At 37.4% G+C, this 18,218-nt stretch overlaps 1 protein-coding gene across 13 annotated transcripts in view; it reads left to right on the forward strand.

Annotated features, from left to right (window-relative positions):
* mef2cb (myocyte enhancer factor 2cb) overlaps positions 1 to 18,218 on the forward strand; it is a 155,263-nt gene that overhangs the window by 93,385 nt on the left and 43,660 nt on the right. For all 13 annotated transcript variants that reach the window (XM_051108842.1, XM_051108841.1, XM_051108843.1 and 10 more), the window contains one exon: positions 6,857 to 7,048. In XM_051108842.1, coding sequence (XP_050964799.1) covers positions 6,995 to 7,048 — 54 coding nt within the window. In that variant the 5' untranslated portion in view covers positions 6,857 to 6,994. The remainder of the gene's footprint in view (positions 1 to 6,856; positions 7,049 to 18,218) is intronic.

The following is an 18,218-nucleotide window of genomic DNA, read 5'->3' on the forward strand; positions in this document are numbered from 1 at the left end:
TTATTTAATAATTACATTTAAAAAATGATAGAAAATTAAGTAAGTTTAAGTTCTTCAACATGGTTACACTGTATTTGTTTGAACAACTCCTGAGTAAATTATTTTTGCAATTTTTCGACGTAAGGTCAAAAGTCATACATCCATACATATGGAATGTATTTCCAACACTATCTCATGACCAATTTGTACGTATTTTACGAGGTAGCTAATTCGTATAAATTCGTACAACCTCTCGTACGATTGTGTACGATTTGTCTAGACCCCAGAGACAGGTATAGGGGCGATATTAAGGGTAGGTCATTTGTACGAATTCATACGAATTGGGGAACTAGTAAAATACGTACAATTTAGCAAATTAGCCTCCTCGTAAATAATGTACAAATGGCCGTGAGATCGTGTTGGTATTTCAGTAGTTAGAAATGCTTTATTAAATTCAGTAATTACCATTATATTAAATATCCATATGTGACCCTGAACCACAAAACCAGTCATACGGGTACATTTTTTTAAAAATTGAGATTCATACATCATTTGAAAGCTGAATAAATAAGTCTCCCACTGATGTATGGTTTGCTTTGGTATTAGAATAGGACAATATATATGGCCGAGATACAACTATTTGGAAATCTGGAATCTGAGGGTACAAAAAAAATCAAAATACTGTGAAAATCACCTTTAAAGTTGTCCAAATAAAGTTCTTAGCAATGCACATTACTTAACAAAAATTAAGTTTTGATATATTTAGATAGAAAATTTACAAAATAACTTCATGAAGCATGATCTTTACTTAATTGTAATAATTTTGACCGATACAATGTATTTTTGGCTATTGCTATAAATATATCTGTGCTTCTTAAGGCTGGTTTTGTGGTCCAGGGTCGCATATGTGAATTTAGATGTAGACACAGTCTTTGTCTTTGAGATTTAAAAGATTCTTATATTACATTGAAATTGATAAGCTATAGTGAGCTCAACTGTCGGTTTAAGTTAAAACACTGATTTGAAACTGGATTCAAACCAAATAGTGCTGTGTAGTGTAAACTCACATACCTGACTAAAACATGTCATATTTTAGTCGTGCATGATTCCATGCCAAGATTCTTAGCTGTTTTGACAAAGAGAGGTGAACTTAGGGAAGTCAGAGGGGCAGGCATGTTATTTTAAGGTACATGTAGAACTATTTAAGTAATTAGCTGTTGATTCCTGTAGAGACAGAGGGAAGGTCTTGCAGCAGAGTCCTGAAAGAGCGCCCTGTATCACATAAATAAATCCCTCCACCCAATGCCCTAATCTAGCAAAGCACCTGAAAAGAGCTATTCACTAATCACTGCAAAAACAAAAAAGCAGTTCATCTATAATTTTACGCTTTTGCTAATAAAACCTCACTTTTTAAAAAATATCTCTCGTCAACCTCTTCTCTTTTTTTCTGTATAGGTTGACATGAGTTTATAGAAGAAACCAATGACTTGAATGGTTTGGAAAGTAGGGCTGTGAAATCACTTTTACTATCTCAGAATGAGGTTGTTTTGTGTGATGAAATCTAATAATGGTACAGATGGCATGATTTTTTTTTTTTTTTTTTTTTTTTTGACCATATCTGCTGTGTTGGTAAAGCATTGTCATAAAAGTTTTGGCCTTCAAAAGTACAAACCACAAGACCTTTTTGTCAGGGCTTGCATCAGTGAAGGCCGTTTGTTTACAGTCAGCTGTGGCTCAAGCCCTCAACTCTTTTTCTCTCTATTCTTCTCTTCTTTTTTCTTCTTTTCTGGCCTGGAGAAGGAAGCGCAGGAGTTTTGGTTCCCATTTTGTGTACGCTGGAACAGTTTAGGAAAGGAAGCACCTTTACACCTTTGATTGTCTGTGGCTGCTGATGTCATATCCTTCCACCATTCTGTGTGTGTGTGTGTATGTTTCCTGTCTCTATCCAGTCATACAGTGGGGGGTCTAAGGGGTATAGATGACCATGGAGGAACCCAGATAGACACTAATGCTCTCATACTGTAATGAGACTGTGTGTCTTACAGTAGCTTTTAATGTGTTTTGATTGCATTCAAAATGCAGGTGGTGGAAATTAGGGGAAATCCAAATCAAATGTGTTGCGTAACTATAACTGAAATATTAAACGTCCAAATATTAAGATCAAATATAAACTGCTTACGCAATGAGCCATATGATTTGCATCATATGAGGACTTTTTGAAAGATTTTTATTGGTCAGCAGGCAATCCCTATTATCCCTTATGTATCGTTAGGGTTAGGGTATTTTATTTCTGACAACTCTTTAAAAATGTACAGTAAAAATGCGTACTATATGCCAACCTTTTTTACCAGCACTCATTAAGATCTGCATTGCCCTGGTCGCTCCCACACTGATCCTGATCTCAGGTTCAGGTCACCCATCCTGTGTCTTTTCCACAGCCAAGATTTATGAGCACTCGTCAGCTTTGTCCCTCAGGCAGACGCTGCCACACTTAAGAAGCACTGCCCATAATGACTTTATACAGACAATAGGCCGTTAACTCTCTCGCTATGGGCTCCCTGCCCCTCGCCAAACAAAACCAAACAGCCGCACCTTCAAAGATATGTGTGTAAAAGAAAAAACCTTGAGTGTAAATAACAGTATTTATTTAGTTTCGAAGATTACAACATGAAAAGTTCTTAGGATTAAGATCTCAAGGTTCAAAAGTGTGCCTTTGTATTGGAATTGTTCGGAAGGCATATTAAAATTGTTTTTTGGCCTCTTCGAGGAAACAGTTTATTTTAAAAGAGTGAGAGTTTATTTAATGTATCATACACCTCCTAAAAGGTTTACTTTCTGCCCCGTAATATGTTATTTCAAATCTTCGCGACCACATTTCCCCATGAGGATAGAGGATACTGCCCTTTTTTCAAACACACGCTAGTACCAAATGTCTTGCAGATGTGCTGCGAAGAAAAGAAAGGAGGGAAAGTGGAAACGAGAGAGTTTATGAAGGGTAGCAACATTTCGCTGAGGTCAATTTCTCAAAAGATCAGCTCCTGTCTGATTGTAATAATAACGTACAGATGACTTTAATGTGGCGGGAGTCAAGCACCACTGCACTGTTCCGCACAGATCGCGCCAGATAAAAAGTGAAACCTGCCAGAGTTGTATATCTCATCAAAACAAGTGTTTCATTATCAGATACAGTCTCTGAGCTTTTTTACAAATATAATTCATGGTATTTGCATCTTAATCATTTTTCATTCTCAACACGAGATTCCTTAGAGAAATAAAAAATTGCTTTGTTTCTTTTTTTTCCTTAACAAAATTATATCGCTGAGCATGGAGAAGTAGTCACATTCACTTTATTAGGATTTTGACAATACAATCGCGTGCAAAATGTTTTTTTTCTTTTCCGGTGGAACACTAGGGACCGAGCCGACCCAGAATTGTGTCTGTTTATGAACGTACTCATTGCCCTTACAGTTCCATTTCTTAAAGGGAGAGAGAGACAGAGCGAACGAGAGAAAAACACACAGCACCTCATTACATCCCAGTGTCGGCACCCCCACCTCTCTCTCCTTTTCCCCCACGATTTCTCCTCGTTCCCCCAGCACCCTTGTGCTCTGTGGCAGAGGAAGAGCTGCATGGTTAACAGATGGAAGGTTGGACGGCAGCATCTCCTCCTTTTCCTCAAGAGAGACCTGCTCACATCTCTTTCATTCTCCTTAGGTTTTCTTATTTCGCTCTTTGTACTCTTGCTTTGAGCCCAGTATATCAAATGAGAAGGGTTGTGGGTTAACCTGTCTTATCTTTGCCTCTCTGTCCTGTAGTATCCCTCCGTGACCCTTCAGCCCTTTGGTGGTGACCTGTTCTTCCAGGCTTTCTTCTGTCTGTCACACTAAGCCAAGTCTGTCCTGAGGTTCACTTTGGGGGGAGGGATCTTTCTGGCCCTCGTTTCTCTTTCTCCCCCGCTCTCACCCTCCCCATGTGCTTTGGCTATGGATTAGTGAATTGGCTTATCATGGCAGAGAAAGCCTGTTAGTAGTCCCTCTTCGCCTCACTCTTATTTCTCTCTGGGATAATTGCACATACTAAATACTAAAACCTTGTCATTTGATCTCAAACGCACACGTCGTCTTTGTTCTCTTTTCGGTAGGGGTCAGTCGCACTTGTGAATTAAGAACAGACTTATTTAGTCAGATATGGCGTATGGGTGCTTGTGTGGCCACGACGGGACCGTTTTTATATCTAAAGCGCCTCTGGCTGCTGATCAACCACAGCTTGTCTGTGCTGTAGTTCGGCTTTACTGGTGTAAATTGGATTGTGCTCATCTGTGGTAATCTGAAAGCAGATGAGTGTGAGCATGTGTACATGTGAAGGAGGGGATGACGGAAAGAGAGATGGGGGAGGTGGGGTGGCCAGAGTGAAGGGAGAGTGAGAAACTGTACTGAGGTTGAATAAGGATATGCTTACGGGTGGAGGAAGGTTACCTGGTGCCTTAAATCACCCCATATACTGTACAGTGCCACCAAAAAATATTTGGACGCTTAAGTCACACATAAAATTGAATATTTTTATGCTTTAGATAAAATATCAAACCAACACAATAATTAAGTTTTAAAGTTTGGATGGTTAGATAGATAGATAGATAGATAGATAGATAGATTTTTCTTCATGTAATGACCTCACAATACCTGTGGACATAGATAGGTAGATAGATATCTACGTATCTATAGATAGATAGAGATCTGTCTATCTATCTATCTATCTATCTATCTATCTATCTATCTATCTATCTATCTATCTATCTATCTATCTGTCTCTCTGCCTATCTATAGAGATCTTTCTATCTATCTATCTATCTATCTATGTCCACAGGTATTGTGAGGTCATTACATGAAGAAAAAATAAATAAATAAACAAATAAACAAATATGTTATCTATCCATCCATATCTATATCTTCATAGGTAATGTGAGGCCTTTGCATGAATAAAAATATAAATTAAACAAATATTTTAGTGTAGGTTTCCATTACATGTCTACAGGTTTAATATTTTGTTATCTAATACAATAACAGACTTTAATTCATTTCAGTTTTTGGTGCCACTGTAAACACAAATCAGTGTCCAGATGAAGCACATTAAAAGGCGTTTAAACTTACGTAATGTACAGCAGGTCCACGTTGAGACTCTGGCATGGTTGAATCACGGATTACAGACCTGTCGTTATCAATGAGGAAGCTGCTCTTTGAGTCGCAGCCATAGACCCTGTTTTGATTGAGTTAACTACTTAATCAGCTTTCAAATGTGAGCAGTGAAACCGCACTCCGTGACGCCAAGTCTGCTGGCTGCACGATGGGTAAATATTTACACAGGCGTCCAGTCATTATCACCAGCTTGTAGTCGAGTTGTTTTGCTCCTTGTTTTATGTCTTTTACAGTAGTCCTCTAAACAATCATCAAGCCACTTCGGACTTCGCCACTTACACGTTAAGACGTGCTCGCTAACAGTTCTTGGTGAAGTACAGAGCGCTGTTGTTTGTATGCTAATAGACTGTAATCTTATTCACAGTTATTATTATCAATATCAACACAAGGTTGTATTTGTAGCAGCGAAACTATGTATTTAACAACTCAATTACAGAAGGAATCCAACAATTCAATGCGAAATTTAGTATATTAGCCCCACCGTATGAAATGAAGATGGATCCGAGCCAATGAAATTAGAGTTTGCTTGCGGTTTAACTCGAATGACATGGAAAAGTCTCTGGAATACTTTAAACCCCCTACTCCACCCATAAACACTTGATTATTAATAAATGAGAGCAGCATGGCAGCGTGGATAGACGTGAGAAGCGCAGCGTATCCTTTAGGTGTATCTACATCAATGTTCCTCGCTCGCTCTGGCAGGTGAAATCTGGTTCAGAAAGAAGAAAAAGAGCCGGAGAATAAAGAGAAAGCAATGGAGGGCTTTTAACGTGACACCACTGACAGCTTTACTGCATTACAGCGAGCTTAAATAATGGGACGCTCATTTGCATAACGAGGGACGTTATCACCTCTACTGTCAGAATAAAACACAACAACACTTCTGCCGCTCCTCCCAGAGATGAATCGGGTTGGCCTACTTTACGGCACCAAAGAGGTGCGCACATGCACACAAACACCGGCGCGCGCACACACGTGTGTTCTGTGATCGCGAGCTCTCGTGCCGTGTGGATCTGAGCTGTGAGCACTTTATAGAAAGCCTGGGTTAGCTTCTCGGGTGAGGGCAGCCTTTCAAAAGCAGAAAGAGCTCAGCGGGAGGGCCCGATAAAGGCCCCGCGCACCTCTTTCCCTGAGAGACGGAGAGCTGAGTAAAGCCGTGATGTGACAACGGGATCATATTCTAGAGCGGGTTTGACGAGGGCTGAATCAGGATGGTCCACGTTTCCATTCAGGTTCTTCGTCAGATCTTATGGATAGTAAAGCCACAGTTCTGTTGCATTCACACAAATTTTTAGCTAAAAGGGAAATTCCAATGTGTTCGTTGAGCGCACTAGTGACAAATCTGTGTGTTGTTTAGCTGCTTGTCGTTCGGGCGACAGTAAACGTTACACTGCAAATGATTAGAGCTGTTAAGTTAGTGGCACTTCCAAAACACTGTCAAATTCTCTGTGACTGTAGAGAGAGCATGACAGTGCTGTCTACCCTCATAGTCGCAGCCGAAGCGCGAGAATCTGATTTGCATGATATTGATGGCAGAAAACAGCGCTGCCTCGGATCGTCGGCAGATTCTTTTGTCTTTATTTGCTGTCCCATGTGGCTCAGACTCTGCCTTTCCCTGTTTTTTAACGCTGCGGTTTTGCCATTTTTCATCTGACTTAATGCCTTTCTCTCTCTGCCTTTCGCAGGTACAGCTACTGGAATCTTTGAATTGAGCGGAGGAAGTCGAGAGAAGAAAGCCTGGTTTGAAGAAAAAGCAAGCAAAAAACAGAGGGACAAAAGAATAAAGTTCATTGGAGAAAGAAAGAGACGAAAAGACGGGGACAATGGGGAGGAAAAAGATTCAGATCACACGGATTATGGACGAACGCAACAGACAGGTGAGTCACGCTGACCAGAAGGAGCCAAAAGCCACCTCTAGACAGAAGTTTGATGGGTTATTTCAAACTAAAATAGACCAAGTAGGTGGTGCGCGCACGCTAATTGTTGGCATCCTCGCATGCCGCCACCTCTCGCTTATGGCTGTGGAATATTACTTTAGCAGGGCCAGGGTGGGTGGAGAACACAAACACGCAGAGATGGCAATGGTGGAATGATGCCACATGCTTCAGGGCTTTAGGTGGAGTCAACACAGAGGTAGAAGATGGCCCTCGAGGGGCCTTCCTGCCATAACTAGTAGTTTTCCTCTTCAACTTGGCTCTCGGATCGCTGAGATCATCTGTAGCTTTGGTTTAGGGCTGAGCGATAAAATTAAAATCTCAATATTTTTTTTCAGTCAACTTGAAAATGTAACAACAACGTGATTCAAGTACATTTTTTTCTTTATTAACCGTCTAGTTAAAGAAAATTCTAATCTAAGTGCAACACACATGAAGTTGTCAACATGATGTAAATGTTAAATAAATCACTTGTTAAATATCTTTGCAGAATCACAACTATATCTTGTACAAACTTGTCTTACACATGTTATATGTTAAGAAATAATATGAAGAAAATGCTTTAAAAAGTCAAGTCGAGGTCATTTAAATTCAAAATGACTGAAGGTATACCTCCAGTAGACTATTATTAACCATAAAATGTTCTGTAAAAACAATGAACAGCAGCTTTCAGCCTGTCATCATGATGCAAACATAAAATATCAGACATACAGCACTACTTTGATTATAGATTGATTATGATTGACTATTGCACTCAAGTTAAAAGAAGTTCACTCCCATCTACATGCATGTTTTTCCTATTCCACTACCTGCGTTGCATCTTTGTCAACATAAAAGTGCATTCGGTGTGAATGGCGCCTAGTAATATGAGCATGTCACTATTGAGCGGTTAATCACGTGCGACGATTTTTGGTTGCATCTTTCTTTTCTCTTTACTGTTATCTTTGGCATATTGTCAAAGTGTCTAATTCTAACGTTTGGTAATATTTCTGTTCAAAAAATAGATTTCTGGATTTCTAAACAATAAAATCACGGCAAAACATTAAATTCGAATTAATCGATAAAATCACCCAGCCCTACTTTGGTTGCGTTCTTAATAATGTAACTTCTAAATCAGAGAGAGCTGATTTAAGGTGGTCTTGAAGGTCTCCCAATCTTCCTAACCAGCAGACAAGTGATCAAAACCTCTGAAACCAGGCAAGCTAAGAAGAGCAAAACAGCTCTAGATTAGGCACTAACATCATAAAATGATTGTATTTGACTTTTTTGTTTTCAGAAAAACACATTCAGTTAATGCATTCAAATTCCAACAATTAGAAAAACATCTGTCTCTGTTTCTCTGGCTATGAAACAGAATCAAGTCAGGAACACACAAAAACAGGCAGATATTATGCATAGCAGATACTGTAGTTGTATTGATCGTATTGGTGCCAGTTACATGGACGCTTGTTTTACTGCAAGATCAATTTAGATTTGACATTTACATTTGTCCTCTTATAGACAAAAGTAGAAAACCTGGAAAGCAGTTTGGCAGAAGGTAACCTTGACTAGTTTGAGGTTTTTCTCTTTGTCTTCTGTATTGTAACGTGACTCTCTGAACAGTCATCCAGAGTCCTCACATCCTTTCACAGGATGACACTTTGTCACAGAAACAGACATTTGTAGTTCCTCAGTCTGGTCTGGAGGAAAAAAAAAAAAAAAAGATGTGATTTTGGGAAAAGGACTTGGCTAACAGTTGATATGACTGAGTGAGACCATACTGCTGCAGTTAATGGCTGCTGTCTGGACCTTGGGTGGGTTGATCAATTATTGAAGATAGTGTGAGGGCCCGAGGAGAAGTGGAGGAGAAAGAGAGAAAAAAAGCGGGTGAGGAAAGTAATGGGCGTGTCAGCCGGAGCAGACGGAGGGGGCACAGTGACATTAGTCATTCAGTACTTGTGGGTTGAGTAAGTTCTCCCCCTTGAGGAAACCAGAGGCTCACATGCATGTGGGCTCTCATGTCAAACGCTGAAAGAATGACTCAAGGTACTTCTCAAACCCGAAACTTCTCTGTTCTCTGTTTCTATTTATTTTGAAAAACCAAGTTCTGAGGTTAACGAGGCATCATATTGAATTTGCTTCACAGTTTAAAATAACATAAACATATATAACATGAATTTCAAAGTTTATGAAAAATAAGACTTACTGGTGAGTTTATGTTTGCTTGAAGGAATAGATCATCCTGAATACACACTTCTTTATGCAACTCTTTCCATACAGCAACAATTCATATCTGTCAAGCTCTAAAATGAACAAAAAACATAAAACGTACCGTAAAAGTAGTCCATTAATGAGATCAAATATCAGTTGTTCTCAACAAGTGATATTTGATCTCATTAATGTCTAAAATATAATCGATTTGAACGTCACTGAGGAAAAGAAAATAAGATAAGGACTTATATTTTAGTCTTTTCCTCACAGATAATTTAATTTAATTTAATTTTATTATTTAATTTAATTTTATTTATTTTTAGGGGGAGGTTGGCACATGCAGAGACTAGTAACTGCCGTTATATACATTTTTCTATTTTTTCCAATTTTTACTCATCGACAGAAAATATATTGAGTCTATAATACCTCACCATATATCTTAATTGCACTATTTTCTACTTCCAATGCTCAGAGACACAGAGTTTCTAATCATACGCAAAGATAAAAGGAAAGAAGGAAAGAAACGAGGAGAAGGAGAAGGGGGGGCTGAGGTCAGGATGTTTTTGGCGAGGCTATCGGATTGCACAGAGAGCATCCTGTCTTGGTGTTATCGCTGTTCTCCTCTCCTTCTCTCTCTCTTTTTTTCTCACTCCCCCTTAACCAGACTTCAAGATCAGAGATTGATACAGGAAGGACACCTGATGAGAGTCAATGCCACAGATTTCCAGGTCTTGGGATAGAAAAGAAGAAAGGGAGGGCAACAGCCAGTGTTGACCTTTTGACCAGTTTCCTTAAATATGGTTGAAATTAAGCCTTTTATACTACATAATTACATTCTGTGAACGTTAAGATGCGTCATGTTTTGTGGCATTGACCTCTTGATTTGCTACAAAAGTAAACTTCCAGTCTGGATGATTGCAATGTTGCAGGACAGTGGAGTAGATAAAGAATGTTAACATTTTAAATTCTCCTAATTATTTGTAATACAGAGAAGCCCTTGAACATAACATTTATCCTTTTACCAAAACTGGTCATAAGTTTGCATGCTAACTGTCTAGTATAACCACATTGTTAGCCATATGTCAACAACTTTAATGAAAACCATAGCCAAAACCTACCGTGGCCTTGCAAAGTCATAAAAATAAGCTCGTAAGAGGTTTTGGTCAGAAGATGCTTTGCTGAAAACATGCATCAAAATTGTTGTGTATTTTTAGAGTCTACGCCATGTTCGACAGCTGGCACAGGGGTTATCATTGACTCTTGTCCTCTTGCTGCCATTCATCTGGGGTTGTGGCAAACAACTCACTTCTTTGTATTATAAGAGAAGCATGAAGACAGACATCACAAGACAAGAATGGGGGGCCTTTGACTTACAAAGGGTTTTTTCTTTTCTATTTTGCTTTTTCTCTCCCCTCTAGCTCTTAATGTGTTGAAGACGTGGCTGGGGCTGTGCATATTTTCACTTCCTCTTTAAGGAAATTTTTCCATACTGAAGCCAAATAAACAACAGACTGTTTCGATGGTGTTACCTTAAGTGTGACATTCTTGAGATGTTTCCTCTCTTTTCATGCAAATGCAACCAGTTTTTATAACAGAGTTGGATTTTATGGGTATCAAAAAAGTAAAAAAGATCATGATAATAATAAATTACAAATTACTTGTATATTAAAACATATTAAAACTAGGCCTGTCAAACGATTAATTGCATAGAAAATAAAAGTTAAAAGTTAGAGTTTGCCTCATATATGTGTGTGTACTTTGTGTAATTATGTATATATAAATACAAACACATTCATGTATATATTTAAGAAATATAAGTATATGTATTCATGTATTTATAATTTTTATATAAATGATATAGAAATACAAATATTTTGTACATAAATAATGTATTTCTCTTAAATATATACATTAATTTGTGTGTATTTATATATACATAATAATTACACACAGTACACTCACATATATCAGGCAAACTCAAACTTTTATTTTGTATGTGATTAATCGTGATTAATCGTTTGACAGCTCTAATTAAAATATAATACATTTATATCAGATTTCAGTTAGAAGTAAAACTAAAAATATAACTAAAACGTAATTGATTTTAGTGATGCAAAGTTGAATTTTCCACTGCTGATTTGGTCAAAACAATTGTGCTGCTTATATACAAAAATCTATATTATGTTTAAAAACCTGATATATTAATAATAAAACGGTTAATTATTTATGTATAAAAAACATAATTTTAAACTCTAGTCTAGATAAAATCATTGCTTTTTTATTATCTAATATATAATGATTTTACACTTAGAATAATTGCATATACTTTTCATTTACCATGTCAACATGTTAACATTTATTTATACATTTTCCTTGATTTGTTGTTACAAAAAACGACAAGATAGTTAAATAAAAAGTATATAAAAGTATTTGATAAAACATTAAATGCTAAACGAATATACAGTAAAAACCTAAAGCTACTTAGTGCATAAGAATCACTTAATGTTTGAATGCTTGAAAGTCTTTGGTTCAGCTGTCGTCCCCCTTCATTTCCTTGCTGATATCACCTCTTCCAGATTGGCAGCTTCCCTGCGGCCCACCCTGCCTCTGGCGCCATGCTTATGGGCACAAGGCCTCAGTCGCCCTGGGCGGCCACTTTGGCTCCGTAGCCCACCTCCTGAAAACACTTGCATAGAGCAAGGCACCTCCAGCAGGCCTCCCTGGCGTTGACTGGCTGCCCAGAAGCTTAGACAGAGGGCATCAGTGTGAGGAGCCTGGCTTTCTTCCCCCCAGCCACTCAAACACTTTCCTGGGCACGTCACATGAAAGGACCCCCTGTGTCATAAAAGTGTTAGCCACATCGCTAACAAGAGCATGCTTACTGACTAATTTTCACACTGCTGAATACACAGGCACGTTTAAGAGAGATGAATCAGTGTAGTAATTATATTCAAATATAATCATATTTAGTCAGTTATAGTTTGGAACTAGTGTCAGTGCTGATTCATCTGCTATATGTTGAGGGAGGCTGCAATAGCAGATTTTGGGCAGGAAATGGTGGTTGTCTGATTTTGCTTTGTTTGTTTTGGAAAAATTAAACCCACATATAGATGATAGTCTTAGATTTACTGAGTTTGGGAAAATTGTAGCCTTTAAGTCCACATTAATGTGGAGCATTCAAAAAATATTTTATATAATAATAATATGTATGTTTACACTACTGTTCAAAAGAGGCCAGAAATAATATTTTAAGAAATACTTTTATTTGGTCGGGATGCAATAAATTATTTAAAAGTAAAGGAAACACATCTATAATGATATAAAAGTTTTCTATTTTAGATAAATGCTGTTCTTTTTGACTTTGAATTTGTTAAAGAATCCTGAAATAATATATCATGGTCTCCACAAAAATATTAAGTAGCATGACAAGAAATGTTTCTTAAGCATCAAATCAGCATATTAAAATGATTTCTGAAGGATCATGTGACACTGAAGACTGGAGTAATGTCTGCTGTAAATTCAAGTTTCCAGTCACAGGGATAAATGGCATTTTAAAATAAAATAAAATAAAATTTTGTAAAATTGTCTAATAATATTTCACAATATATTATTTTTTACGGGGAGACTGTTTTTTCATGCACCTGTGAAGTTTGAGATTTTGGGCTTTTGGTTTTTCATAAAGTATTTTTTTTTTTAGACTAGTGGAAAGAAAACATCCAAAAGACACTGTTAAGTAGCACTTTATCTATTTGTGTCAACAGATTTTAATGACATTTTTTTAAAGGTTTAGTTAAGTTAATTTAAAATAAGTTTTTTATCCTAGACTGAGCCATAAATTTCCACTTCAGTAGCACTTTAGTAACACACACCAGACTTTACATTTTTATTCCTGTCTATATCCTGAAGGTTTTTACAGAGGGATTTGTTCATATATAATTAGCTTGATTTTATACAACATTTTATTCCCCAAAAAATGTGTAAAAAATATATTATTTTCTGTCTGCTTTTTTCTGAATTATGGAGTGACAAAATGAGATATCCAAAATTTCCTCTGTAAAAACATTTGACACTAATATGTCCAAAAAACTAAACAATTTTGAAACTGACTTCATCCAGTGATTAGATTTTTAGATATTTCATTAAATAATGCCTCATTTACATATTTAAACCTAACATTTTAGAAAATTTGTAATACAAAAAATGTTTGCAGTTGTCAATGTAATCAATCAACTGGGTAAGTAAGGTGATAACTATTAATTTGTGGTATTTTTGATAAAAAGCAACCTTGGTGAGCATAAAGAGACTCCTTTCAAAAACATTAGAGAGTCTTATCGGTCTTTGAATGGTAGTGTATATGACATTTTTATATTTTCTATTTCATTTTTGTTTGAATGGGACAAGAAGGAAATGATAACTCACTCTGATATGAGCTCAGGTTTTAACCTACAAAGAGCGAAAAGAACAATTGCAAATATCACATTTTACGATTTTCTTCATCAGAAAGGGGCAGTTGTCACCCATTACTTCTGCGTCTTCTGAAAGCCTCCTAGCGATAGAAGTTCATTCAAAAGTACGCACTTTAATTGGCACTCGACATGCACTAGATGTGGTTTTTCACCCCTCTAACTGACTTGGCAAATGCAGGCACCACACGTTCTGTAGGCTTCTGTTACCTTTCTTTTCATCTCTGCCTCATGATGGTGTGATGGCATGGAGACGGGGTTTGATTCAGCCACCCATGACAACAGAGGCGTCTCTCCAATCAACAACGGAAAGGTGTAAAACAGTTTGAGTAAAATTAACAGCAAGAAAATAATGAGGCCCTCTGGGTATCCCATCACCCCTTGCTCTCCTCTCCACGATTCCCACCTTTCTCTTGTGATCGTTACCTCTGCGCCTGTCTCCTCACGAAACACGCTGTGCGTGTTTTTTCACTTTTTCATCTGTCTTCCTCTCTCTTTCTCTCTTCTTTTTCTGCATCTTCACCAACATCTTCTCAAAAATTCCTTTGCTTCCGCGAAGTGTAACTTCTCCAAATTTCTCCTCTTCGAATTTATCTTCTTAAAATTCTTTTGTTCCTCTTACGCTAATTGTTATTCCACTTGTCTTCTCATTATTCAGTGCTTTTCTTATTTTCATTTTTCACGCAGGTTTTGCTTCTTATTATATTTCTGCTGATGACCTTCAAAACACTCTCTTTGTTACAGAAAGTGATGCTCAGTAAGGTTTTGAATCCCACATTTGAATCCCACATTTTGTTACTATCAATTTAGCACAAATTCATCTAACGTCTTTTAACGTTTAAATATAAGCTGTTCAGAAAGGAAACAGAGGCGAATTTGTGTTGGGTAAACATGTCTATTGTCAATACAACCCCTACTGTGAGACTTCACCATAATGATTCATATAACACAGAGCGTGAGTGGGGAGATTTCGGGGTGCGTGGGTCGCATGGATCACGGTGCCGGGGCAGATGGTGACAAATGGACATTCATCCTCCCTGTCTCTGTCCTCTAGAGGAACTCCCCAGGGGAAAAATGCACTGGAGGCGGGAAGCAGAAGCGAAGCCATTGTGAAGGGGAAGCTGTCAGGCACTTCCTGTTATGAGAGGAAATGCATACAAATGTGCTTCCTGACCAACCCCCTCCGACTCCCCCTCACACACGTGCGCACACACACACCAAACTTGGGCTGGGAATCGGACCTTTTTCTCCCTTTTATTCTTTCTGTTTGGCGGTAGAAAGTGATTCGAAGTTCTTTGAACAACAGTTCAAACTCACCTCACCGTTACGTGCGCAATGCCTCGTTTAAGTCTACATGCTCGGCAGTTTGTTTGTCACGCATGACAAGACCGTGCTCACATGATAAGGGCTTCACACTCCCGTGGTCTACAGGTTCAGGGTTCGAAGAAACAAAATCACGATCGTTATGAACCGTGGTCCATCATTTTTCGCAGCTCTCACCACATCGAGGAGGTGTTGCAACTGGCGTTTTCTGCAATTAGCACGCTGGCTCGCGGAAGGCTCATGAGCTTCACAGATAACAAGGAATGAGATTGTGGAGGCAGGTAGCGAGCAGAAGTGGGAGAACATCACACTTAAGGTCCTCGTGACCATATTACTCCAGCATGCTTCATATATGCTGAACTTTGTACCAAAACACAGGTTTTAGAGACAATGAGTGTAGGGAATCGTTTGCTTTGAGCAGTGTTGGGAGTAACGCATTACGTAACGTAAGTTACATAATCAGATTGCTGTTTTTAAGTAACTAGTAAATTAACACATTACTTTTTAATTTACAAGAAAAAATCTGAGTTCCTTCTTTAAAAAAAGTAATGGCAGTTACTTTGCGTTCCCAATTATTGACTGACAAGTCTTCTGCTCTCATGTTGAGAGAAATCGGGAGTCAGTGCAGAGGAGTTGTGTGCGCTGTGTAAACATGATTTTACTGTAGTTCTAGACTAAATGTCAACATGCATTAATTAATTTCATTTCCAAAAAAAAAAAAAAAAAAAAAAAAAAAAAAACAGAACCAGTATTCATAGAAAAATGAATAAAAACAGTGAAATGCAAACTTTGCAAAAAATGCAAACACAAATATCCGTTATGGATTTAATCTCATTTTATTAACCAATGTCTTTGCTGCTGACCTTCGATGATCCATTTCAACCATACTAATAAGCAAAAATGACTATAGATAAACATTTGTGCTTCATTTTTTTTATTGCTAAAGAGTGTTGAACTTTTTTTCTCCTGCATTCTACTGTACAGACGTGAATTTCATTTTTCTTCTGCCTGAGGTTTATTCATTTCACTTTTGGTGTGAAATGGCTTTTACATTTGCCAAAAAAAGATTTTTATTTTTTTTTTTAATTAGAAACATACCAGCAAGCCCTGCCCAGATTTAAAAAGTAATGCAAAAGTAATGTAATGCATTACTTTCCATTAAAAGTAACTAAGTAAAGTAATTATTTACTTTTTTAGGAAGTAACACAGTATTGTAATGCATTACTTTTAAAAGTAACTTTCCCCAACACTGGCTTCGAGTGACAGAACACTATTATGAAGTTCTTCGTCATCAGATGATATAAAATGTGAGCCTGGACCACAAAACCAGTCATTAAGTACCATGGGTATATCTGTAGCAATAGCCAAAAATACACTGTATGGGTTTAAATTTATGATTCTTTTTTTTTTTTTAATCGCCAAAAATTATTAGGATATTAAGTAAAGATCATGTTCTGTGAATATATTTTGGAAGTTTCCTACCGTAAATATATCAAAACCTAATTTTTGATTAGTAGTATCTGTTGCTAAGAACTTAATTTGGACAACTTTAAAGCGATTTTCCCTCAGGTTTTAGATTTTCAAATAGTTGTTTCTCAAAATAGTATGTATAAAATGTTAAAAACTTTTTTTTTTTTTTTAAATTGACCCTTACGAGAACGGTTTTGTGGTCCGGGGTCACAAATGAGTAATGTTTGACTAGTATTCAGTCATCCCTGTTTAAAAAAAAAAAAAAAAAAATGCTGGTTAGGTGTATTTTGAAGCACGGCAGCTAGTTTGAGCTGGTTTAGGCTGGTCCTGAGCTTGTTTAAGCTGGTCATGTGCTGGTACTAAGCTTGTCCTAAGCAACTAACTCCTGCTCAGGACCAGCTTAAACCATCTTATGACCAACTAAGGACCAGCTGAAACCAGCCATGATGCTTCAAAACATACTTAACTACTGATTTGAATATTTATTATTATGAAGTTGAGTGGACATGGTTTTAAACAGATTTAAACAGATTTTTTGCTTACTTTCAGGGGTATAACTTAATAGGATAGCTCACCCAAGAAAGCATTCTGTCATCCTCACATCATCACCCTCATCGGATTACTTTCATCCGTGAAACACAAAGAAAGATTTTGAAGAATCTTGTTAAACGAACACTTTTGGTTACCATTGACTTTTCATTGTCAAAATGTCAGAATTATCTCTCATAGAAGAAAGTCAGATGAGGGTGAGTAAAGGATGACAGAATTTTGGGTTGAGTATCCATTTAAGATCTAACGCCTTTATCTTAAATTGGAATATACCTGAACTAAAACGCTATGAATTTTATGGACATCAGTAGTAAATAAATGACCCTGCAAAAACCCCTGTGAGGAAGGATTTGTGAAGTATGTTTAGCATGTGGTTGTTTGTGTTTGACTGTGGCTGTTGATGTCACTGGCCACAGTTGTTAGCTTGACCACAGTGATTATTTAAAGTCCTTTTATCGCCATTTCTGAGTATGTGTGATACTACTTCCTCTTTCAGAGAACCGGCCTGCAAATTGCTACATTTATTTTTGATGTGCGAATTAATGACTGACTTTGTTATTTGTTATTCAAATAATCCAAAATTCAAAGTCTGTTCATCAAACATACCGTTCAGCGTTTTCTATTCTCAACCTGCTGTCAAACTGGAGGTCAGATATTTCAAATGACAGATTTTTGGCTTATTCTTTTTGCATCCTGTCACACTTGCCAAATCTCCAGAAGCCTGAAGAAGAAACCTCTCAGAGCTGCTAAGCCACACTATAGAGGCTTTCTCAGGAAGCTCGAAACTCTCAGTTTGGCTTTATCTTGCAGGAAAAGGAGCTGTCAAAACATCACTTGTGTTCTTAAGTGCCTGTTCAACTTGTCAGAATGATCTTGTCAAAATGATACATAATCAATACGTCTCTCATAAATGATTAGAAATAGGATGATAAAGGATGACCAGCAGAATGAGAATCATTACTATAACTTGTGTAATTATAATCTCTTAAAGATAAGAGATCGCTGTCAAACAAGACTGGTGAACTCCAGTTCACATACACAAACTATAAAAAGTGGTGACAGGACATTATTCTCACCATCACTTTCTTTATTCTGTGGGGCACAAACAAATTCTTCTG

Source organism: Labeo rohita, chromosome 5, assembly GCF_022985175.1.
Source record: "Labeo rohita strain BAU-BD-2019 chromosome 5, IGBB_LRoh.1.0, whole genome shotgun sequence".
NCBI classification, from domain to species: domain Eukaryota; kingdom Metazoa; phylum Chordata; class Actinopteri; order Cypriniformes; family Cyprinidae; genus Labeo; species Labeo rohita.